The sequence below is a fragment of the Poromitra crassiceps genome (assembly GCF_964638095.1).
Source record: "Poromitra crassiceps genome assembly, chromosome: 17".
Taxonomy (NCBI): Eukaryota; Metazoa; Chordata; class Actinopteri; order Beryciformes; family Melamphaidae; genus Poromitra; species Poromitra crassiceps.
This window is the reverse complement of record NC_139635.1, coordinates 34,484,075-34,510,541: the sequence shown is the minus strand read 5'-3', so window position 1 is coordinate 34,510,541 and position 26,467 is coordinate 34,484,075. Positions and strand designations below refer to the sequence as shown.

The window sequence follows — 26,467 nt, the reverse complement described above, 5'->3', positions numbered from 1 at the left end:
AATGCCTATTTAACTTAGCCTGTAAATTTCATGTACATTCAATGTAAACTCTTATTTAACTCCGACTGTAAATTCATGTAAATCCACTGCCTATTTAACGTCTATTTAACTCAGGCTGTAAATCTCATGTAAATTCAATGTAAATTCATATTTATCATCCACAGAACACTTCACCACTCATTTACATATTGTATATATTTACTCAATTTGATTGCACTTGTAACTTTGTGATTGTCTTTAGTTATCTTCCTACTTCTTATCTCTGTATATTGATGTGTCCGCTACGCTGCATACAGACACTAAGACAAATTCCTCGTATGTAACTTTCATACTGTGGCAATAAAAGTGATTCTGATTCTGGTGAGAGAGGAGGGCATCTGCTCAGTCTAGGATGGGGGATTCTCTATCCTAGACCGAGCAAATGCCCTCCTCTCTCACCACAAGAAGAGGGTCATCTTACCACGGAGTCATTACGCCGACGTTGGCTATATATATACTGCCACGTCATAGGCTCAGCAGCGACGTCATAGTGGACGTCATGTTGACAGGGGCTGATTGGCTATTGAGGATGGGGTGATGAGTCACGAGACACACGTCATAACAGATGTCACACTTGACTTATGTTGAGAGCTGATTGCTATTGTGATAAGGTAACGTGACTGGTCTCCATCTTGAAACTCGGTCGAGACCAACATTAATAACTATAAGGTAAATGGAAATGTATATGAATACATTACACGATCAATCAATCAATAGATTGTCTAAATAAAGGTGATTTAAATGTTCTACGTCAGACAGCTTCGACATCATTTCCTCAAATGTCAACACGCCCCCGGACTAAACCTCCAAGTTCCTGATATGATAGTATTTGCGAAATTGGCGGCAATGGCAATGGCAATGGCAATGCATGCTCCTGTACCTCTTTGGACCGTTTGTCTTCTGTATTCAGCCCTAATACAAGGTAAAACTCTATATACTGTAGGGTCTAGTGCAGACCATTGCACTGGAATAATGTTGCTAGTTTATTTCCTGTCAGCTTTTTTGTTAGCACATTATGCAAAAGTATATGGCGGGGGGGCGTTGTGCAATAGTCAGTTGTGCACTTTCTACGCGCACTGCACAGGCACAGGCACCTTTTTTTTTTACCTCTCTTACAGTATCTCTCTTACCATGTCCCTGCCAGCGCCAGGACTGGCTCTATATATATATATACTGTATATATATATATATATATATATATATATATATATATATATATATATATATATATATATATATATATATATATATATATATATATATATATATTTTTTTTTTTGGCCCGAGTGAAATTTATATGGTCTCTCCTGATTCTAAATATAATATACATAGCTCAAAAGAACCCCACTGGGCTTTCACTCCAAAGACCTTTCCTAAAAAGGTGTCATCTATCTGTAGACCTTTTAATGTTCTATTTGAGTTATTTCAGTTTTGTTTCGATAGTGGCTCCATTCCGGCACAGTGGCACTGAAGCGTCAATATTCTACTTGATGGTTCCCCCAACATTTGGCGTGAAAAAAGGCTCACTAAAAATATATTTAATTGGGACATCTTCCCATAGACATCCCTGGGAAACTGAAATCCCTATTTTATTTGAATGATTTGTCATTTATCTTTCATAATAACACATTACTTTGTGACACCCGAGAGACGATGAATAATATGTTTATTTTCTATAAAGGTAAATGGTCTGTCGACTAATGTTATAAACCAAAACTGAGAACCTATCATCTCATAATATACAGTTACTCTGCTGTACTCTATGTGAAGTTTGATTTGAACAGACGAAAAAGATCTCTGTGTGCTCAGTTACGCTCCCGAACTCTTCCATTAGCACTAGAGACTGGTAGGTTCAATGCTACCCCTGAAGATCATAGACTCTGTTTACTATGTGAATTACGTGAAATTGAAAATGACATACATTTCTTGTTCTATTGCACTGCTTATGATAACGCAAGGGACATACTTTTTTTAGTAAAATGTCCGCTATTTATGTTGACTTTTTTTTTGTTGGACGATTATGATAAAATTTAGTTGTGTTTAAAAAAACGAACCTTCCTCACAGCAAAATGTATTTGTCAGGCATGGGAGCGAACGCAGTGTTAATTTCGTCGACGAAAACTATGACGAAAAATGTTAGTCGACTCCCTTTTTCCCCAAGACTAAGACAAGACTAAAATTTTCAGACTTTTAGTTTCATTGACTAAAACGAGACTAAAATACTCAAACTTTTAGTCGACTAAAACTTGACTAAACAAAAAGAGGATGAGGTTGACTAAATATGATAAAAACTAACAAGGACATTTGACACAGGACTACGACTAAATTTAAAAATAGACGACAAAATGAACACTAATTATAGACTGTTTCCCCTCCTCAATGCAGCAGTTCAGGTTCCTGTGCTGCAGCATCATAGATGTAGCTGACATTTAGCTGTCTTAAAAATATTTACAGTAGTTACAACACCACCCGCCCAGTCTTAGCTAAGGGTCTTATCTATATGTGTATGAGGCATTGTGTTCCCAAAATGTGCAGCTACTTGCTTGTCTACATTATATCCAGAGAGGTCTGAGCACTTTCTACACTTTCTACACAGCACAGCCAGCCAGCCTCCCTCCATTCTCCTCTCAGCTGCGGGCTGAGCAGGGACTGTAAATACGGTCCACTTGTCGTTGCTACCGCCGCACGCCGACACTGGCCCGGGTGGGCAGAGTCAGCATTAGCTACTTTCCCTGGGAAAGAGTTGCCAACACTGCTTCGAATTGCCGTTACTAGTGCAAGCGCATCAGCAGATTCAACTGTTTTAATTGACTAAAACTAGAGTAAAATGTGAACAGTTTTCATTGATTAAAATACTTATGGTTTTATTTGATTAAGCTGAGACTAAAATGCTCAAACCTTTAGTCAACTAAAACTTGACTAAATAAAAACAGGATGAGGTTTGACTAAATATGATAAAGACTAACAAGGACATTTAACACGGGACTAAGACTAAATAAAAAAATAGCCGACAAAATTAACACTACAGAACTTTTTGTTTAGAAAGTGACGTTTTGATCTGTATACGGTAACACTGACTTGCGACTTGTGTTATTTTAAATGAACCCTTGTATCAGAATCAGAATGACAATCAGCTTTCTAGGCCAAGTATGTGGAGATACAAGGAATTTGACTCCCCTATATGTTGCTCTGAATGTTCTTACAAGGGAAAGAAAGGGTATACAAACAAGCTAAAACAACAAACAAGGACATCGATCAAAGGTGCATATAAGTTTGCTGCTATTTACATTATACAATAAGTGTGATGTAGAATGACCGTTATACATAATATAGGAGAAATAATCATGAATTATTAATATTATAATAATAGTTGAATGTGTACAAACTAAGTATATGTAAACTACACTGGATTGTAAACATGCTATAAGTCAGATATTGCACAGTTGTTTAGATCTATATAAGTAATGTTTTGAGACAGTAATTGCACGGTTATTGAGACACAGTTTTCGGACAGTCATTGCATGGTTATTATTTACACAGTTAACATGTTTCCCCTTAGCATAGCGTGTGTGTGTGTGTGTGTGCGTGTGTGTGTGTGTGTCTGCGTGCGCGCGCGCGCATGTCGGGGGGTATTATGTGTATGAGGTAGGTGCAATAGGTAAAGTGATTCAAGGTAAAGTGATGAAGTAGTAGTAGAAGTATTTATGAGTGTCTTGTGTCTTGTAAACCCATGAGGGTTGGGCACCAGAAGTGCATGACACTTAAGTCAATCAATCAATCAATCAATCAATCAATCAATCAATCAATCAATGCAATCTTCATAAGTATAAGTTTTTTTTATTGTTGTTCTGTTCACACTGTGAATATCTCTAGAAAAAGAGCATCAGCTAAAAATGTAAATATGCTACTTCACAAGGTAAAATCCCTCAAAGGCAATATCAAGAAATGATAAACATACAATCACTCGGAACGGTAAAAATAACTGCTGAATTGGGTATATTGGTTAAACAAGCATAAGCTTAGGAATCTTTGAAATTTGCTTTATTTTCTCCTAGTTTCAGTGTATATTCTTGCATGCTTTTTGGCTTGATTACGTGGGGATTTTAAGGCCCCTGAAATCTCCCTATATATTTTGTTTCTATCAGTGGTGTAGTGGAGGGTAGACGGAGGTAGACGCCGTCTACCTACTTATTTTTCCGATGGCTTTGCGTCTATTCATTTCTAAAGCTCCTTAGATGCGCATCCATTCAACTTTTTTCTCTTTTTTACCTAAAGTCTCTGCATTACGACCGCGAGGCGGACACTCGAGCTGGTCGCAGCCTGTCTAGTGAACGCCTGTGTCCACCACAGGCGTCCCCGAAGCGGCTCTCCGCTCTGCTCCACTAAACAAATCGGCCTGTGTATTTTCACTTCTCTCTTTGAGTTGCGTCAAGCAGCACAGAGCAGATCGAGCTGGGCAGGAATTCACAAGAATAATAAAATAAAACATCCTGCCGATTTTCTAAATAAAACTTGTTACTGTAGCCTATGTCAAGAGAGAAACAGTCACACATTGCGGGGGCGGAATTTAGCCTGCTTGCTATAATAATGCATCCCTCAATTACTTGAATGCTTTCATTATTTTGGTAGCTCTGGTTCAAATTCAATTAAAATGTTGTTTTTGTAGACACCAATAATGACTGCCCAGCAAAAGTAGTTGATATATATATATATATATTGTAACGTATCGCTGATACGCCAAGGAACGGAGAGTTGTAGTTGGTACAGGGTCTTTATTCACAGGCTCCTTTAGCTCCTAGCAGCTAGCTTCACACCGCTAGCTCTACACACAACAACCGGTCTCAGCTCGCTCCATAGCTAGACTGACCTCCGGCCCACGGCCGCTGGTCCTATATACCCCCTTCCCCCTAGGAACACACCCACACACATTAGTTCCTAGGTGCAATCTAGACACTTCTATTGCACATCACATTACAGGTAATACCTGGATTACCTGGAACGCTACATACTCCTCACCCAACATTAGTCAACGCCCACGTTGACACCCACAACCCACATATCCCCCTGTACCAAAACACAACACCCCACAACATTTTCCATCACCACATCAATTTCCCCACATAGTCTCTTATCTTTTTAGCACACTTCTCAATTTCCGTTCCACCACCACCATTTGCATTTCTTTCCATTCCTTCCTCTTTTCCCATTCCTTTAAATTCAACCCACATTTCAATTATCTTTTTACACACATTTCAATTTAACTCAAACCCATTTACGTTTTCCCCTTCTTTTCTTTACACTCATTTTCAATTCAACCCACCTATCATTTCAGTTCAACATTTGACCCCAACATTTACCGTATTTCTCTTTTCTTCTTTACACATTCATTTAAACCAACATTTCCATCCCCCCTTCTACAGCTTCTGTCCCACCTGAAGCACATTACAGTCGACACAGCTAAGGCAGTAGTCCTCTACGTCTCCCTTCATCTGTACCCAGTAGAAAACTCGACAAAGGCGGCTGAGTGTTTCTTCAGGCCCTCGATGCCCCTGACCCCTGCGGCCCCTGTGCGCCCCCCGTAGCGCCAGTCCCCACAGGCAGCTGGGCACCACCACGACGCTGCCACTCTTCCCGCGCCCATCCAACCCCAGAATCCCCGACTCCCTCACCCTCAGGTCCGGAAACAACTCCCACAGTTCCTTCGTGGTACTTGAACACATGCACATCTCCTCCAGGCGAGGCCGGCATCCGGCCGCCACCCACCTGGGCACCGGTCCAACGCTAGCGTCCTCCGCCTGTCTGCGTATCCACTCCTCCAGATCGACATCCTCCATAGTCACGTTCTCATCCTCCCGGTCTTGCACTCGCTCGTCCTCCCGTCCCGCTCCCCCAGGGGGCGGCGTGTTGAGGGCAGCAGGGCAAACACCACCGGCGTCGATCTCCACCTCGGCTCTTTGCAGTGCAACCGTGGGGGGTGTGTAGCGGTTAGGCTGGGCCGGTTCCCCCGGCGGTAACTCCCCAGGCTCACCCGCAGGCTCGAGTGTCGCTTCCCCGACTGCCACAGCATTGCAGGTGATGTCTCCCGCTTCCCTCGGGCTGTTCACTGCTCCGCTACTCCGCTGCTCCTCTGGCTGTTGCTCCGGCTGCTCCCCCGGCTGTGTGTCTCTTCCAGCGTTCGCACTCTTAGTGCAGTCTCTGGCTAAATGTTCAGGCGACTGGCAAGTCCAACAAAGCCTCACCTGTCCGCCGCCTGCACGTCTCTCCTCTCTCGCTGTCTTCCAGTCCCCGACAGCTTCTCGACACTCTCTAGCTATGTGTCCCGATCCACCGCATGCCCAGCAGGCTCCCTGCTGTCCCCAGTACCTTTGCTCCGCATGCCCGGTCCGTCTCCCGGAACCGTCTCGGCACCACCTCGCCACGTGGCCCGGTTCTCCACAGGTCCAACACAGTCTTTGCGGCTCCTCCGTCCGCTTCTCTCCGTGCTGTGCGACCTCTCGTAGCAGCTCCATAAGCCCCTCTGCCCAGGCTGGTGTCGCCTCCAACAGCCGTCTGATCTCCTGCATCAAGCGGGCTTCCATGCCCGCCAGCACCGAGCTGATCCCCGTCGTCAGCTCTTCTTTTCTCCCGTTCGCCGACAGGCATTCTTCTAAGCGCACCATCACACGTGGCGCTCGTAGCAGCTAGCTCACACAGCTAGCTTGCTACCGCTAGGTCGCTCGAGCCTTTGATCTCCAACTTTTCCTCCGCCGTTCCTCCTCACTCTCTCCCCTCTCGACCGAATCAGAGGCGCTACCGCTTCACTTGCTGACACCAATGTAACGTATCGGTGATACGCCAAGGAACCGGAGAGTTGTAGTTGGTACAGGGTCTTTATTCACAGGCTCCTTTAGCTCCTAGCAGCTAGCTTCACACCGCTAGCTCTACACACAACAACCGGTCTCAGCTCGCTCCATAGCTAGACTGACCTCCGGCCCACGGCCGCTGGTCCTATATACCCCCTTCCCCCTAGGAACACACCCACACACATTAGTTCCTAGGTGCAATCTAGACACTTCTATTGCACATCACATTACAGGTAATACCTGGATTACCTGGAACGCTACAATATATATATATATATATATATATATATATACTGTATATATATATATATATATCGCCGCTGTCGTTCCAGGACCTCGAATTTCCAAAACAGAAACTTTTCAGGAAGTAAAAAAAACCTGTTTGCTCTTAAACTACTGAACCAAATGTCGTCAAAGTTGGCACATGTCTTAATTATAGTTAGTTTCCCGCTGAATGTGTCATTACTTTATTAATATCTTACCTGGATAAGCTCAAATGATGTTGTTTATATTATCAGTCCGACTTGGAAGCGCTTTCTCATGGACCAGTCAAGCGGGAGGCAGCCGCATCCTCATGCACGAGCCCCCAAGCTCCAGGCCGCGGGGGCGCGCGCAGGAGCAGCAGGATTGCCCCTCGCCTCTCATGGCCGAATGGGGGCTTTCGCATGAAGTGAGAAATAGTCTGACATAACGTAACGTTAACGTTACTTTATTCTTGTCAGAAAGCACTCCGATTTGCATGTTAAAACAAGTTTGCAGCCTAGGAATAACTGGAAAACATTTGATTGATATATTAACGTCAGAGGAAGCCAGGATTAGTCAAAACGATATGAGAAATACACAGCGCGTCTGCCGTGTGTCTTTTCCGGGTTTATTGTCCTGCGTGGGGGGGTACACACGGAGGTAGGGGGGGGGGATTTCGAGGTTTGACTGACAGATTGAGGGCGAATGGCGTTACGAGATTTACTCACAAGCTCGTTTTAATGCTTTTCCATTGGTTGCATTTGTTAAAAACCACACAGAGACGTGAAGGGTGACCAATGGCATTGATTCATGACAAAAAGTAAAAAAGTGAAAAAAGTGACATTCGAGGTCCTGGCCCGACACCGACGATATATATATATATATATATATTTAAATATATATATATATATCAAATCAACTCTCAATAACTGTCAAACTAGATGAATGACGAATAGTTTGACAGTTATTGAGAGGTGATTTGAGTTAATGAGTTATTAATTTGAGTTAGTGTGGACCAGGGATGTCACTGGTCCACACTTTAACACTCAATAACTGTCAAATTAAATGACAGACTTCAAAACCGTTTAGAGTTTTCTGATATACTATTGACGTTCTAATTATACAAAGCTGGTTGAAAATGGGCGGAGTGTTCCTTTAAACTCGCAATATGTCAGCTGTGGGCTGGGCTGAAACATAGCTTCTTCAAAGCAAGACCTTCCAGGAATAGGTCTATACAGGGATCAATCATACTGTACAGTAACATATAATAATAATAATAATAACTTTATTTATAGAGCACCTTTCACAGACCGAAATCACAAAGTGCTTTACAAAGCAAAAGAAAATACAGAGAAAACAAATTAGAATCGAGAATAAAAATAGAGGTCACTGAACTAGTGTTCAGGACAGTAAACAATACTGCAAAATATCCTACACAATACAAATGGACCACGTTGGTAAAGATACATCTTTCAATAAAACATCAACAATCAACAATCAACAATCTTTGAAAGCCTCTCTAAACAGGTGAGTCTTTAGGAGGCGTTTAAAGGACTCCACAGAACCAGCCGATCTAAGGGGCGGAGGCAGGCTGTTCCACAGTTTAGGGGCCATGGCCTCAAAGGCTCGGTCGCCACGGGTCTTGAGGCGTGTCCGAGGAACCTGAAGCAGGTTTAGATCATTAGATCTGAGGGAACGAGCAGAAGTAAGGGGGTGAAGTAGGTCCGAGATGTAAACAGGTGCCTGAGAGTGTAGTGCTTTGTAGGTGAGGGTGATGATTTTGAACTGGAATCTATAGGCAACAGGTAACCAGTGAAGTGACTTGAGTACCGGGGGGGTTGTGACAACTCCTGTTAGACCTGGTGAGCAAGCGCGCGGCAGCATTTTGAATGGCCTGCACGCGGCGTAGAGCGGATTTACTGAGCAGTGGGAAAAGAGCATTGCAGTAATCTAATCGTGACGATATAAAGGCGTGAATCAGCATTTCCATCTCAGGAAGAGAGAGTGTGGATCGAAGTTTGCCAATATTTCGTAGGTGGAAAAAACATTTTTTAGAGAGCTGTTTTATATGGACGTCTAGTGAAAGAGAATGGTCAAAAAAGACCCCTAGGTTACGTAGGCTAGGGCGGACGGCAGAGGAGAGAGGGCCAATCCTATTTTTTATCGTGGATGTGACACTATCCGGAGCGATAATGAGCACCTCGGTCTTGTCCTTATTTAGCTGCAGGAAATTTTCAGCCAACCATGCATTGATCGCACTAATACAGTCTAGAAGTCTGGAAATCTGACCTATCTCGTTTGGTTTGAAGGAGAAGCGGAGCTGGATATCATCAGCATACAAATGATATGAGATATCAAAACTGTGGATTAGTCTCCCCAGTGGAAGCATATATGTTCCAAATAGGACAGGCCCCAGGATCGATCCCTGTGGGACCCCACAGAACAGGGGAGCGGAAGAGGAAACAAAATTATTTATCTGTACACTAAAACTGCGACCTGATAAAAAAGACCTAAACCAATCTAAGGCAGTGCCTGAAATGCCCACCCAGTCACGAAGCCTATCGATCAGGATAAGGTGGTCCACAGTGTCGAAAGCGGCACTGAGATCTAAGAGAACTAAAATCTGGTACTCTCCAGCATCGGTGGACATAAGCAGCTCATTTGTTACCCTCAGCAGGGCGGTCTCAGTGGAGTGCCCCGGCCGAAATCCAGATTGAAATTTGTCGTAGATGTTGTGCATCACCAGCACCTCGGTGAGTTGCTGGGCGACTACTTTTTCTAAAATCTTAGATAAAAAAGGGAGTTTTGAAATGGGTCTATAGTTTTTAGGCACAGAGGGGTCAAGGTTTGGTTTTTTTAAGATTGGCTGTATGGACGCGTGCTTGCCGTAGGATGGGGCGTAACCTGACGACAGTGATGAATTTACATAAGTTTGTAAAACAGGACCAATAATTGGTAGAATTTTGAAAAATAAAGATGAAGGGATGACATCTAGAGGACTTGATGACGGTTTTAGTTTGCTGATCAGTTTCACCAGGTCAGCCAAACTAATGGGATTAAAGGAGTTTAAAGTTGAGGGACGACTAAAAGTGCTGGTAAACGGACTGCAGGGGCTAGGAAGAATGCTAGACCTTATGTCCTTAACCTTATCAACAAAGAAGAGCAATACAGGAACTTAACAAATTACCAGAAGCCCTCCACTTCCCTGTGGCCTGGAGGGAGGGAGGGGTGTAGTTGGGAGAGCCACCTTTTGTTTTGGCACCAAAATGAAAAAAATACAAATAAAATCAGACCAAAATGATAAAATAAAAATCTTTAAATCAATTCTGGAAGCGACAGGTAATCTGGTGAAGGGGAAGCAAGGATTGGAGTGGTGTCTACTTTTGTAACATGTTAAAACCTGAACTCCTGAAGACTTGTTTGCTGTATGAGCTGGAGGCGAGAGACAGGCTTTTGACCCTGGGGAACCCTGCAAGTAAAATGAGCGTATACATTCAGGCGGTGTCTCGTCATAGATGCGTGGTCAATGGGTCAGCATGGGGGAAATCCTCCCGTTCGCCCCATTCAGCATAGTTAGCATTTAGATGCTAGCCCAGCCCAGGCAGACTTCAACCCCCACAGTAAACGCACATCTGAACAAATAAACAAACAAACAAACAAAACAGTATATGTACCTGCTCTTGAATCCCCAATCCTGTAGTGTAGCCTCACCTCCGTCTTTTGGTGAGTCATCCCATTGAGATATGGGGGGTTTTCCCCCACCATCCACCATTCGTCCTACTGACATAACGATACCGGATGTAACGTTTTGTGGGTGTTCCCACACAGACCGACTGTATCTATGGTGGTGGCTGATGATGATGATGACGATAATGATAATGATGATGATGACAATGATTTACCTATGGTGACAGAGAATTTTATTGGTGAGAGTTTAACTAGTTCATTCCTGCTTATCAGTTCAATGTAAGTGTACAAAAAGTTCATCTAATAAATACATAAATAAACATTTCATGCAACAAGTGCACAGTGCCGTGTTGTAAATCTTTAATTTGAGAGATGATTTTGTCACTGAGAGAACCAGCAGGAACTTACATTTGTTGGTGTGAGGAAAGAGCTCATATAGGCTGACTATAAATGTTCCACAGTAAACTGCTGCAACCACAAACGGAAACCCTGCGTGCCATTTAAGACTGCAGAATCTTACTTCCTTATTTTGCTCAATGTGTTGTTGTACATCACACCTCAAACAAATAGTACTAATAGTATTTCTCCTCCAAACTGAAAAAGACTAAGGGCCCTATCTTCGCAACGGTGGTAATTTTGCGTTAGCGCACGTTTTGTGCTGGAATAGCACCGCGCAAAGCTGTCAGGCCGCTGCGCTTCACGTCATCTCAGCGCAAACCTCCATAGGCGTGTTTCTGCCCATATTAACAGGATTCACAAGGTGAGATCATGAAAAAAAAACATTTTTTTTTTTTTTTTTTTTTAAATCTGAGGGGGCAACTGCCCCTGACGCTTAAGGTGCGTTCACACCGAGATATTAATTTTTCGCTCTGTCGCTTGATTCAACCCTTTGGAATCGCTCTGTCCCTCTGTTTAAATCGCTCATCAACAGGCACACGAAATGACGGACATGTGGGGGATATAACGTTACGCAATGTCATGCTGTTTGTCCACTACGAGCCACCGTCATTGTTTACAAGCTAAAGCCTATCAGCGTGCTCCTAATGCGAGCTCCATTCCGGTAGGACAGACTTCACTTTCATGTCAGCTGTCAGCCTGTCAATGCGGTTTGTTGCCACACAATAAACCAGCGGTTTGTTTCAAGCCAGTGTGATCCTTGACTCACTCTCACACAGCAGCCAATCAGCGTTGAGCGGAGAGCGACTGATGCCAGCGTATTTTCGCTCGAGTTGGGATATTTCATCTCGGGCGACGAGCGTATTTTCTCCCTATCGCTCTGTCTCTGCCGCTCGGACGCCCAGCGATTTTTCTCCCAGGCGAATATACGCTCAATCGCTCGTTTGCATTGACTTTGTATGTAAACTCGACGCCAGCGAAAAACTTTAATAGGTCGGTGTGAACGCACCTTTAGAGCCCACTTTACACTGTTTACACAGCCTGTGATGCTGTTAAAGCCGTGATCGTTGTGGGATTATTACACCTGAGACAGACAGGGATCAAGTTACAGAGAGCCCACTTTACACTGTTTACACAGCCTGTGACACTTGTTAAAGCCGTGATCATTGTGGGATTATTACACCTGAGAGACAGACAGACCTGGACTCTGTACTGCACTCACTGTCATTGGCTGCAAAAATAAAATAACAATAACCGTATACGATTATAGAATCGTATACGGTTATTGTTATTTTATTTTTGTGTTGAGATGACAAGTTTTGCACTGTGTTTCGAAGTGATAATAATAATAATAATAATAATAAGTTCAGTGTTTCTGCCTGTGTTGCTGTCTGTTGTCGTGTAATTATAAAATTACCTAAAGGGAGATCAGGTCACCAAGTGAGTGAGAAAAGGAAAAATACTGAATAATTACATCACTACAGTATGATCCTAATGTTAATTTAAAATGAGATATTCATCTAAATATGGCTAAAAATCATCCAAACGTCCATAAAAACGTCAACTTTTTCGTCGGCGCCCGTATGCGGACAAAAACATAAAAAAAACATAAAAAAAAAATTGTGTCCCCCTTATTGCAAACTCGTTCCGGCGCCACTGGCGTCACCGCCATCACATCTGTGATAGGCAGCAGCTTCTTTTTTGCACAGTGCAAGCAGAGTGACAGAGTGAGAGAGAGAGAGAGAGAGAGAAAAGAGAGAGTCAGAGAGAGAGAGAGGGGGGAGAGAACGAGAGAGGGAAGAGAGAATTGGAGGATGAACCAGTTCGGATTCGTAACGAAAATTGATGCTTTTGTAATTAGTAGCTTATTAATTAGGCGTTTCACTCATAGGCTATAACATACACATTTAAAAATATTTGTTTCTTTAATAGGGTAGGGATGTGTGAGATTTTAATTCTAGACTATTTCAATAGCCTATACCAGAATTGTCCACTCGGGTTAAGCTATTGTTGCATGGTGCAATTGCAGGGAGAGGTTACTGTATACTATCAATGGTTACTGTATAGCCTACTGGCCAGTGTTGTGTCAGAAAGTGATTTGCTGCCAGAAACTGATTTCAATCCACAGCGCTGCCTCAGTGCCTCTACCCACCCTGTGCACCGACCCACCCGGCCTGCCTACCCGGCCCAGCTTACACCTTCTCCGGGAAGACCCCCCTCCAGGACACGGCACACTAGCCGAACACAAAGCACCCCTCCCCGCGCTACACACAGACTCCCGTCCCGCCAGACCCTCGTTCCCCTGGTAATCCAATTCAAAACGCAAATCACTTTTTCGCACAAAACCATGACAAACAAATTATCATTGTTAAATCAAGGGGTGTTTTTTGCTGCAGTGTAGGTTAGTTGAAAATCAACTGGCATTCTGAGGAGGGAAGTGTGTCTGCGCGCGAGCCGTGCGTAATGGGCCTATCCAAGCGAGGATTTCCTGCACTGCGCTGGAGAATACTGTCTGCGCTCAGGCGTATACGCCTGGTGTAGAGGGTTTTTTTGCGCTACGACCAGGCCTTTTTTTCTAACACATTGCGCTGGAACACCTATTTTGGAACGGTCAACACCCAAACCTCTCTTTGTGCTCGGAACAAACTGACGGTATCTTTGCCAGAGCGCTAAATGACACTTGCGCGAGACAGGTGATAGGCTAGAGGCCCACGGACACACCTGGGCCACGCCTACACCTGTGTCTGCGCTTACGGCGGGTTTACACATACGCCTAGAGCGACGCTTTAAGCAACGCCAAGCAACGCATAAAATTTAGGCGTCCTTGTTAACAGATGAGAGCGTTCACACATACCGCTGCCACGCTGCGCTGAAGCCACGCTCGCGCTGCGCTGCATTTATCGTTTAGGCGTCTGTTCTATTTTTCAGCGTCTAGGCGTGCTGAACTGTCAAGCTGGCTGTTGTTTCTGACGGACTTGGGCCATATTTTCTACCGAGTTTGCCCAAAAGGGAGGGTGGAACGAGTGCATAGTAGGAGAGCTGTCCTTCATGTGTTCCTCTATTAACGTCTTTTCTGTCAGATGTATATATACCCCCCCTGTCTCAATACATGTATCACTCATGGTGTTGATGACTCATAGTCACATGATTACCCGAGGGAAAATAACAATTACAGCGGGCCAGGAAATAGACAGACATCGTCACTTGCACATTGCAATAAAAAAGAGGACTCACCCATGCTATAAATCAGATCTGAAAAGTGTAAAAAACCGCTGCTCATGTGATCAGCCTAGCGCAGAGCGGGGCTTCAGTGTGGCGTCCTGTGTGAACGCAAATAGGCGCCTAGCGTGCATGAAACAATGCCTATATGCCTAGGCGTAGCTTAAAGCGTAGCTTTAAGCGTCGCTCTAGGCGTATGTGTAAACCCGCCGTTAGACCCCAACGCAAAACTGGACGGTGGAGGCAGACGATAGCTTAAGACGCAGGGAAGATAGCAATAAGAGGCGCGCAAACAGCAGCGCAAACGATAGCGCTGTACGAAGATTGGGCCCTAAAACTTTTGAATTTATGGCTTCAAAGGGATCTATCAATCTTGGGAAGGGTTCTTTTGACTAAGAGGTCTCAAGATTTGTCTACCCAGCTCTTTCCCTCAATGGTCTTGTGTAACGGCGTTGTGTAGGTGGTACTTGCAGCAACCCATGTTAAGGGCTTGTCCAGGGGTGGATTCGAACTGCCGACCTTCGGCTTGGGAGTCCAGCGTGTTAACCGCAACACCAAGAGAGCTAGCTCCCTTGGCGGAGCTGGTTAACATGCCTTTATACCTGGGGAGTGAGTTTAACCAATCCACTCGCTACCACTCGGGACTCACGAGGAATCCGTGCTGATTCAACTCGGTTACACTCACCCCCTTAAACTCACTCCACACCCACTGGACATCCGGGTTCACGGCATCAATGTAACACGGCATCAATGTAACGGCGTTGTGTAGGTGGTACTTGCAGCAACCCATGTTAAGGGCTTGTCCAGGGGTGGATTCGAACTGCCGACCCTCGGCTTGGGAGTCCAACATGTTAACCGCAACACCAAGAGAGCTAGCTCCCTTGGCGGAGCTGGTTAACATGCCTTTATACCTGGGAAGTGAGTTTAACCAATCCACTCGCTACCACTCGGGACTCACGAGGAATCCGTGCTGATTCAACTCGGTTACACTTGCAGACTTACCTGGGATGTGGATAGATGGGGTACCGGCACGGATGGAGTGAGGGCAACTAACAGAATTTTGGGTGGAGCTATGGAGCTGCACTCCATAGGATTTGCCCTGCACACAGAACTACACAGGGAGAGCAAGGGAAGATCATTCAAGGGTTCAGAAGTAGGACACCACAGCAAAAGTGATTAGATTAGAGTTATTTTGGGTGTAAAAACGAGCAAAACAAAATTAGCACACACAAAAAAAACTCAGTAAGCAACAGTCAACACATCGATGATAATCGCATGGCCGAGGCCTATACCATGAAGCAAGATTAGTTGCTTAGCGAGGTAACTTCAGGTTTAACCCTGGGTTTGCCGTGCTACGACGCTAGTTAACTTCTGACCGAGATAGATTTCCATCCAACCAACTTGGTCGGTTTTGGTTTAACTTGGTCAAGAGCAGGTTAAGTTGCAAGGATAAGATTAAACCTTAAAAGGCACCGCCCATGAACCAATGAGCATCCTGGAAAAAGAGAGAAGAGTCTTTTAATCATACGTCTCCAAAGCGCACCGTGTGCGCAACGGAGATGCTGACCTTTGGTGGTGAAATCAAGCAAGCTGAATAAGAGACAATCTGCATTTTCTTGCCAGCCCTCCTTTCTGTGATTATTATGTACAGCAGTGTTGCCTTTAGTTTTTATTACATCTTTGAATTCTTCATATTTCCTTAAGATTATGGTTTGTTCCTCCAGCGTGAAGTATTCATTTATATTTGCTCCCAAGCACGTTTGACGCTGCCGATTGCAGCTGAACGCTGCGTGGAGAAGTATCGCTAAATCACCTGCGTAAAAAGGAATCATAAACGTCTCCAAAGCACACTAAGGTGCCCTGTGCAACGGAGCTGCTATTTTTATAGGCTATTTTTTAATTCAATGAAAACTATGCCCGCACTGTGTTGATTCAGAGCCTATATTTCTAACGTTAAATCTATGATCTAAATAAGCCTACGGATTTCGGAAATTTAGACTTCTACTTGCAGAAAACTTTTATTGAGTAGGCCTATATTAATCTGCTGTATAGGCACTAGGCAGAAACAGCAGCAGAAATCAAATGACTGATGTGAATAAAAGTGGTAACTTTAGACAGTCCTTCAGTAACAGAGTCATATCCAATGCGGACTGATTGTGACATGCAGTAAAGCTCCGTTAATTAATACACTTTGATGTGGCTTTCAATGAATGAGGAAATTTGAGGCGTGTCTGACGCTGTAAAATCCGGAGCTGTCCATATTGCATTGTGATTGGCTAGTTGTTACAAACGAAACCACGCCTCTATCGTGGGCACGAGCTGCTGTTCACAAGCATTTTCAGGTGCACAAGCTCAGAGCTGATAAGGAAATCCTGAATTAACAGACCCAGCTGATAACCGGTGTCATGATAGCTCGATTGCTTTGATCCGGTTAAGCCAAACCAGATCAAGGGACAGATCCTGGATCTGTTTATCCTCCATTTGTGGTATGGGCCTCTGTGTGCTACAAAAAAACAAACAAACAAACAAACAAACAAACAAACAAACAAACAAACAAACAAAAAAACTCAATGTCCATTGGCTCCCTGCTCACGCCAAAGGAGGGATCTCAACCACTTGTCTTTTCTATAGCTGTCAAAGCGGTGATGGTCCAATTTGTCAGAAATACAAAACTGTTTTAACATCAATATTGACTACCGTAAATACATACATGTGATTTTGATCATATTATCTCTCTTACTTTCACAGGCAGTGCTTTGAGTAGTGTATTTGTGCTGAAGGGAGAGGATGTACGTCTGGATGTCCAGAAACCTGATCTTCTGAAAGGAGACTTTGAGTTTACTACATGGACATTCAAAAGCAAATACAATGTAGCAGCAAGTAGTAATGTAGTAAGATTATATTCTAATGCAAAGGAAAAAGTCTATGAAGATTACACAGGAAGGGTTGAGCTTTCTATTACAAATTATTATTTGGGATTGAAAAATCTACAAGAAGCCGACAGTGGAATCTATACTGCAGTAGTGTCTGCGGCTCAAGACCAGACAGTTGCTGAATACCATGTTACAGTTCAAGGTAGGTTCCTTAAGGTTTCAGACTTTGATAGAGAGTAGTACATGCTGTCCTGTTTGTAAAAGCCTTTAAACCTCTGTCTTCCAGAGCGAGTCTCTCCACCTGTCCTGACAGTGGACTCTGTCTCCTCCAGCTCAGGCTCAGGCTGTAACCTCACTGTCACCTGCAGAGCTCAGGACTCTTCCATCAGCAGCACTGTGACATGTGACAAACAAACCTGCTCTCAGGAGGGAGGAGAGAGGTCAGAGGTCACTACCTCTGCTACCTCCCTCTCTGTCTACCTGTCCAGTGGCTCTATCTACTGTAACCATAGCAACCAGGTCAGCTCGAGCAAGGACATGAAGAAGACTGAACCTCTCTGTCATCAAGTCCCTGGTAAGACTGACATGCCAACACTGCAGATTGGAGTTTTAGCTCTACAAACATTTCTCAAGGCAGAGCTGCATTGGAGGCACAAACAATCTGATTGGTTGAGTTTAGTTTGTTATGAGAGACACACAACACATGCATGGCTCTATTCTCCCCTTGGCCTTATTATCTCTGCTTCCAGAGCAGTTCCACCCCTCAGAAATGTTTGCAGAATTAAAACTGGAGGTGGGGGTGGGGGGAGCATTTGAGGCTTCAAGATATAAAGCTATGCAGCATGCTTTCTATTCTGCAGGGTGATTTGAAGTAGATCATTTTCTTTTTCTTTTTCTTTACAGGTCCAAATTCAAACCACTCGTGGGTCAGCAAAATTGTGATACCTGTCTTCATACTTGTAATATTAGCAGGATGTATTGTCTTACTTCTCCATCGTCGAAGGCGTCGAACATGTAAGTCCCAGGGTGCATCATTTCAACACAGAATGAAAATTCAAATAATCCATACAAAATCTTTTTTACTTGAAGATTAGACATGGAGCAGCAATTCACATGTGCATAGAGTACCATTTATAGTCAGACATTTTGATCTCTGGCCTAATTTTTTTGATCAAATTCAAAACCCTGCAAACGTTTTATTTGTGCAGGTCTAATGATGCTCCATAATGATTTTCATGTAATGTGTGCAAAATATGTGGCGCTAGTCAGATTTGATTAGTTTTACAGTTGTTGTAGTAGTAGTAGTAGTAGTAGAAGTAGTACTAGTAATAATAATAATAATAATAATAATAATAATAATAATAATAATAATAATAATAATAATAATAATAATAATAATAATAATAATAATAATAATAATAAATTAGAGTGGTGGTACCAGTGTATGAAAGTGTTGCCTTGTGTGGGCCAATAACCTCAGAAGATTACAGAGCTGTTGAATTTTTTACATGATTTTTAAAGTTTTAAAATGTAGACTGCTACTAGTGTTTTACAGTAGGCTAACTCTTAAGACACACTACATCTGGAACCAATACTATGCCTATGTCAGCTTATGGGCAAATTACACCACAACCATCTTCTGTAGGCCTTTCTTATATTACTCTTACTGTAAAAAAAAATAGTGTTCTAACTTTAGAAGAAAATGATACATTAAGGATGACTAATGGCAAATTGAAGCAAAATGTCATTATGGTATGTACATCATGTCAGTAAATATGGCTAATGTATTTTTTCTAGATGAAAGTCAGGCCATGGTTAATACATTGTATGCTGTTCCCCAGGTAAGACTAAAATATTTTCTTTATATAACCTTTGACATTGATGAGGATACTGGACTTTCAGATGTTCAATAATTTATTGATTACCTGATGAGGATGAAATCTAATCTAATCTAATCTAATAGAATAGATACAATTAAGAGAGCTGATCTTTTCAACATTAGAATGAGAATTAGAAATTTACCTGGGTGACATTCCAGAGATAATGTACAGTAGCCTAGTTCCTCCCTCATGAAAAAGTACTACTGAATCACTACTCATCACTACTACACAATATCTACACAAAACCTACTGTTCCACTACTTGATTGCTATTGAGATGTGTAGTGATTTATGTAGTGATTTCAGTAGTAATGAGTAGAGAATTGGCCCCTTTCACTACTGATCACTATTGGTGATTATTACTACATAATGACTATTTAAATCACTGCATGATTACTACTTAATTACTTCTGTCTCACTAGCTTTTGGGAAATTACTATATAAACATACTATCCCTTCACATTTATTATTGAATTACTATACAATACTTACACATTTACTACTGTATGCCTTCACAATCCCTATGGAATTACTACATCCTTCTATATGTGTAGTGTTTTATCACTACTGATCACTATTGAATTTAAACCCTTTTGAATTACTATTGAATCACTGCATGATTATTACTTAATTACTTCTGTCTTACTATTTAGCTTTTGGGAAATGACTACATAAAAACTATTCATTCCTTCACATTTATTATTTAATTACTAAACAATGCTTACACATGTTAGACTAGGCAGAATTCCTGAAAATGTGCTTGTATAAAGTGCTGAAGGCAAATCGTGTTAATTTATGGCATACATGCTTTTTAGGGGTATTGAAGGGTGCTGAGTTCAAATTTGCTGTATGCCCAGCTCAAAAATGGACGGAAATGCCTCAAAACCAAGATGGCCGCCACCACTGGGCTTAATGTATTTAACTACATATCTTTTTGACTAAACAAGGTAGAAACTTGAATCAAGTGTGCTTGTGTATAGTTTCATATATGAGAAATCCATTGCCATATTCTGATTTGAGATCAAATGTGAAGAAACTGCTTGAAACTCATAAATATTGTGAAAAATGGTCGTTTTAGTGATGAATATTTGGTAGTTGGTTGGTTTTATTTACTCAAACTAATAAAATCCAGAAGCAGGTTTATCCTAGGTGAATACTTTCCTTACTTTGGTTTTCAAATATGCATTGAGTTGAGTCCAGTACCCCTACAAACCATGTATGTCATCAATTAACCTGAGTGGGTAACCCTTTTGTAGGTTTTCATATATGGCAAATACAATGACACATTCAGTTTTTAAAATAAAAGGCAAATAAATATTTATTGCAAAAATGGTTGGTTTTATTTACCCTGCAGTCAGGTAGATTAACTTATTGAACACATTAACTCATTCCCAGTCATCAGTAGTGTTCCGGCAGGTGTTGCCAAGTTTCCTGCAGTTGCATGCCTCGATGTAACCTTGCTTGCAAGATGGATAACCTCGCGAGATCAAAAGAGATTCTCTCGACGTAATCCATCTTGTCATGCACAGGCAGTTAAGATGATTGGCCGAACCATGCCGGCCCGACGAATCAGCGGCAGCCTTAGGCGGGCTCAGGCTCGTCTGGGCAAGTAGTGGGTACATGGTCTTTTGTAGTTCTTTTCACTCGTCAACATGGCTGCCGCCGCGGAAGTGACAGGCAGTCTGAATTAAATTGAATGTAACGTTCCCAATTCTATATAAATTCTAAAAAATTAACGGCAACATTTGGGAAGGCTAAGCCACACAACTAGTTCGTTATAATCTAACTTCATGCTTCGAAGGTGACTTTACGACGGTGAGGACTCAATCAATGAATACCACGGAGATCAGGCACAGGCACCTTCGGCGATCTGATTGGTTGAAGTTAACACGCACCAGTGGTGATAGACAGATGGGTCATCCAATCACCTGCCAAGTAGCTTGGAAAAAGTGCCCGCCTCCGTCAGGGTCTGGTTACTGCATTCCCAGATCGACTGGTTTAGTGAAACGTATGTGGAGCTATACCGTCCATCTGGCAGCGTCAGGTTAGCCTCGATGCATTCCATGCGGAATTTCCTGCAGCTGCAGCGTTGGCTGAGGCACCCCTTCAAACAACCACATGAGGTGATCTCCCTGCATGCTTTCGGCATAGGTGGCAGAGAGAGTAGCCGTGGCACTAACTGACCATCAAGGTGCATCCATCCCATTTCGGTCACTGGAGGAAGATCGGGATATGGCAACATTGGCAAGTGAGCTTGGTTCCAGACAATTGCTTGATAGTGTGCACGCATGATGTGAAACTTTGCTGCATCTGAGGTTGGTGGCAGAGTCTCTTGTGCACGACCTCTACAAAACAACTTGACTCTTGCGTTGTTGCAGTTATCAACCTCGGGCACACCATACATCTTACAGATTAATTTCTCTGTTGACATCGCTATGTCGTCTGTGAGAGGGCCCTTGCCAAGGCCAATAAGATCCGTGTGATGTTGCTGGAACACCTGCCAGGCCGTTTTCTTGCTGTGGCCACTGAACTGAGACACACTATCACAGCCAGTGAGGAAATAGAAGGCAAGTAGTGTGTCCACTTGATCAGCAGATAGCAACATGTGAATTTCATGTACTGGAAGATACTTTGGAGCCTTGGAAAGTCCTAGCTTTCATGTAGAGATGTGTACATGCCATTCTGTCATAGTGTGCCAGAAGTAGAAGAAGCACATCTGTATCGCGCGCTAACACGACTATTGTTTTCATATGAGCACCCCATACCCCATACCCCAAACCTTAACGTTAACCCTAACACTTACCATAACCCAGTCTGACCACTCAATGTCCCTAACCCAAAACCCCAACCCTAACCTTAATGTTAACGCTAATGGTCGGACTAATGGGAGGTCGGACCAATGGGCAGGCCCCACTGGATAACATTAGATAGCTAAATAAGCTTCATGCAGCAATATCCTAAAATATAATTCAAACAACACAAAATGTATCACATTATATTCCTATCTTTGCTGATGTTGACTTACCTGTTAACATTTTGTGTATTGTCTTTTGGGTAATGTTACAGTCTGTTCCTTCAGCAATGTTTTTGGTCACCAGCCGACCATTTCAGAGATACATTTAAAAGAAGAGTGTTAACATATCGTTATATATTCATTTAGCTATCGTTAGCCAGTAAGGTTAGCTAGGTGCTTTTTGTTCCCTTTGCTTCAGCAAAACAGCCTTTCTGTAAGGTTCTGTCGTTCTGAGAGTAGAGCCTTTGTTTGTGGGAGGGGGCGGGGCAAATGTTCCATCACAGCATTGGACATATCTCAAAGACAAACTGCAAAGTAATCAAATTATTCTTAAACATCTAGGACCAACTTGCTTTTGGATCTTATTTGGTTGACGAATTATTCATCACTAAAGCTGACAATTTTCGCAATGTATATGGTTTCAAACAGTTTCTTCACATTTTAGCTTAAAACAGGATATGGTATTGGATTCCTCATATATGAAAACCTACAAAAGCACATTTCATTCAAGTTTCTACCATGTTTAGTCAAAAAGATGTAGTTAAATACATTTCATGCCGATGGGGGCGGCCATCTTGGTTTTGAGGCATTTCCGTCCATTTTTGAGCTGGGCATACAGCAAATTTGAACTCAGCACCCTTCAATACCCCTAAAAAGCATGTATGCCATAAATTAACATGATTTGCCTTCGGGGTTCAGATTTTCTGAAAATTGACCCAGTCTATGTACTGCTCCATGCCTTCACAATCCCTATGGAATGACTACCTCCTTCTGTAGGCCCATGTGTAGTGTTTTAGCACTACTGATCACTATTGGATTTCTTTCATTTCTACACAAACCCTTTTGAATTACTATTGAAAACTGACACATTTGCTACTAGTTGCCTATTCAGTATCATGCTATATTATTGTGCATATAAATTATTCTTATCAAACAAGAATGAGCTTACACAAGCTTTATTTCAAATACATTTATTAAATTGACTGGATATTGTCTTATGTATTTATTTTACACTTTAAAAAATCATGTATAGCATTTAAATCATGAGAGACCAGTGGGTAGAATTTAACAAGCAAGCTTTATTCACAAATGGCATGGCGATTAGATCTATGGCATGAAATGGCATGGCAACTAATTCTATGGCATGGCAGCATGGCAACTAGTTCTTTGGCGTAATGACTCCGTGGTAAGATGCCTCTCTTCTTGAGGTGAGAGAGGAGCGCATCTGCTCGGACTAGGATAGAGAATCCCCCCCCCCCCCCGTAGGGGATTCTTCAGGAGTCAAGACATTGGTGGTGGACTGGGGAGGTGGGTGGGGCGAAACATAGCTTCAGAGGATGGGATATGATCAGCCCAGGTACAGTGACCATGGAGGAGAAGGATCAGGGAAAGAGGACGATGACGCGCTGAGCATGGCTATAAGTACTGCCACGTCATAGCCTCGGCATTGACGTCATTACCGACGTCATATTGGCAAGTTGCGGGGCTGATTGGCTGTTGAGGATGGGGTGATGAGTCACACGTCATAGCGGACGTCACACTAGGATTACGCTTGACGTCACACTAGGATTACGCTCGACTTAGGCTGGGAGCTGATGCCTATTGTGATGTGAGGTAGCGTGTCTGGTCTTCATCTTGAAACTAGGTCGAGACCAACATTACATTACATCACATTTTAATTTAACTTTGCCTTGACGATCTTCAGAACATCTTTTTTGCTGCAGCCACACTTCCCCATCATGTAACCTATGACAAATGCACAGAATAGCCACCTGTAAGTCACATGTGGGAATATACAAACAGATTATCCAACAATATCTGATAGTGTATAAAAAGCATATTTGGTGACGTGAACACAGGCTAACATTAGCTTTAGCTAGCTAACACACCACGCTAGACTTGATTGTGGTTTAGGAAAATGCCTTCTACTTACAGTTATTGTGTCATCGCTGTCACAGTTGGATTGACTGTATTTGGGTATTTTGAGCCTCTTTCTTGCTGAAACTCCTCTGCTTGACATCTCTATTTAATTTACAACATTGGAAAAAAAAACATTTAGCTTTGCAGTTGTCATGAACTCTGTCTAGTTTGGTCTTGTCCTTTCCTTCTGTGCTGCTTTCTTCCACACCTGCCTTCAATGTTGCCTCGTTAGCCCTGCATGTGTAGTGTTAGTGTTGGGACTACATATTTACTATACAAGCAAGTAGTAGAACCTCTGCATGATCACTACTTAAAATGTGTAGTGTTGATGTAGTGTTGGGACGACACATATTCACTATAAGCAAGTAGTAGAAAATGTGTCAGTTTTACCAAGACTTCCCGGGTATTTGGTAGGGATGCACATTTTTATCAATTTCCTTAATCGATGAATTGGTCATGTTAACGATCAATTAATCATTATATTAAAAAACAGCTTTTGACATACAAAATAGAAAATACAAAATGGAGGGTTTTACAAGGGTCTTTAGGCCTACCCAACAAGTTGATTAACCAACTAAACGTCCTGCATTAGCTGTCCTTGTGCTGGACATGCTGTATTTCAACATTGTATTACATGTTTACAATGAATACTGTTATGTTTTTTACTGTAATTCTCCCATACTGGACTTTCTGCCTGCTTGGTTGGCGTTTTTCTTTCTCTCTATGAGCAGTGAAAGTTAAATTTTGCTCTTGTGGTGTTAAATCATTTCAGCAAAGAAAAAAAAAGATAATATAGCACATAGCCTACATTGTCGAATAATCGGTTAACATATAGTTTGATCAATGAAATTCTTAACGATCGATTAATCAATTGTCGATTAATTATTAACATCCCTGGTGTTTGGTGCTCTGCTGATGCTGGAGATGGGCTGGCTTCATTAAATTGTCAGCTGACCTTAAATTGTAATCCCCAATCTTTCCATGTACCTGCGTATTAACCTTTGGAAAAGTATAATACTATAATCCAATAAAATTTACACTATGTTGTAAGTGCATCATGCTGAAGATCAGTGATTCTGAAACCTTTTCATATCAAGGATCTCGAATTTAGCACACATTATCTGATGATAACTTTTTAACTCAAACTCAAATCTGAGAATATTGTTTATTGTTAGATATGCTTTCATTGATTACATACATTTGACCCCCTGGAACACCTCAAGGACCCCTGGTGGTCCCCATGTATATGACTATTTTTATATTTGTCTTAATTGCTTGGAGTATCAGTGTTACCTTTTCCAAATATGAAACACTGGAAGGCTATTGAAAAGTCAAAATAGCAAAACAAATAATCAAATTTTATATGTTTATTTCAGTTTGCTTATAGAGCGCAACCTGTGGATCAGGATCATTCAGCTGATGCTTCAGTCCCTCCTGGAGACACCACCATCTACAGCACAGTACAGCCTCAAGCACCCGGGACCCAAGCTACCTGCCAGCCTAGCTTGTATGCTGCAGTTACCAAGCCTGCCAGGCCTTGAAAGACTCATCAGATGTTCTATTCTGTCAGGTGTGTACAGGTGTGTGGACCCCAATGCAGAACAGAGAGGCAGCAGGCAAGGTTTTAGAAGCAACAAAGGTTTTACTGAAACTTTAAATACCAAAATAACAAAACCCACTAGCACAAGGCTAGGCTAAACTCCAACAAACAAGGCTTGAAACACTGGTAATTACAGGAGACAACAAAATACATACGATACCAACGAGAGGAAAGACAATGACTCGACAAGGACTACATACAGACTGAGACAATTAATATATAGACACAGGTAACTAATGAAACATGAAGGACAGCTGGGAAGGCAGGAACACAGAGGGCAAATCGGGAGAACTGATTGGTGGGGAGAACTCAGGTATTAGGGCAGACTAGTCTCAATGCCAGACCCATGAGAGTTTTTAGGCTGATACACTACGTTACTGCATGCTGCAGAGCTCTCTCTGGGTCTGGGACACTTTCCCTCAGCCGGCTGGTTATGGGAGGGAACCGTTCACTTTGCCAGTGATATGCCAGTGATGGATTCAGTCCTCCCCAATCAGTAACGTCTTTGCGATCAGACGACACGGGAGGCGGGAGCCGGGAGGCGGGAGCCGGGAGGCGCAGCCCATTTTTCAAACCGCTCTCTCATCACCCGCCTTGAAAAACCAGCAGTGGCTGTGAAGTGGCACAGACTCATTTACTGTATGTAGTATGCGGAGCGCAGCGATTCAACATAATTTGAGTCTGGGGAGAGACTAGGGCAGACCTAATACATCCATGGACCATGGGGCAGAGTCAGACTAACGAGGACACATAGGC

The 26,467-nt window shown here is 42.7% G+C and overlaps 1 protein-coding gene across 2 annotated transcripts in view; it reads left to right on the top strand.

Annotated features, from left to right (window-relative positions):
• Positions 1-882: 882 nt before the first annotated feature.
• The window catches only part of LOC310791875 (SLAM family member 9-like), a 29,309-nt gene continuing 3,724 nt past the window's right edge, over positions 883-26,467 (top strand). Inside the window, exons 1-6 of one of the 2 annotated variants that reach the window (XM_083653550.1) lie at positions 883-961; positions 17,175-17,501; positions 17,586-17,873; positions 18,203-18,313; positions 19,097-19,140; positions 25,488-25,681. In XM_083653550.1, coding sequence (XP_083509676.1) covers positions 886-961; positions 17,175-17,501; positions 17,586-17,873; positions 18,203-18,313; positions 19,097-19,140; positions 25,488-25,652 — 1,011 coding nt within the window. In that variant the 5' untranslated portion in view covers positions 883-885 and the 3' untranslated portion in view covers positions 25,653-25,681. Of the gene's footprint in view, positions 962-17,174; positions 17,502-17,585; positions 17,874-18,202; positions 18,314-19,096; positions 19,141-25,487; positions 25,692-26,467 lie in introns of both variants that reach the window. The other variant, XM_083653551.1, reaches the window with a different exon arrangement.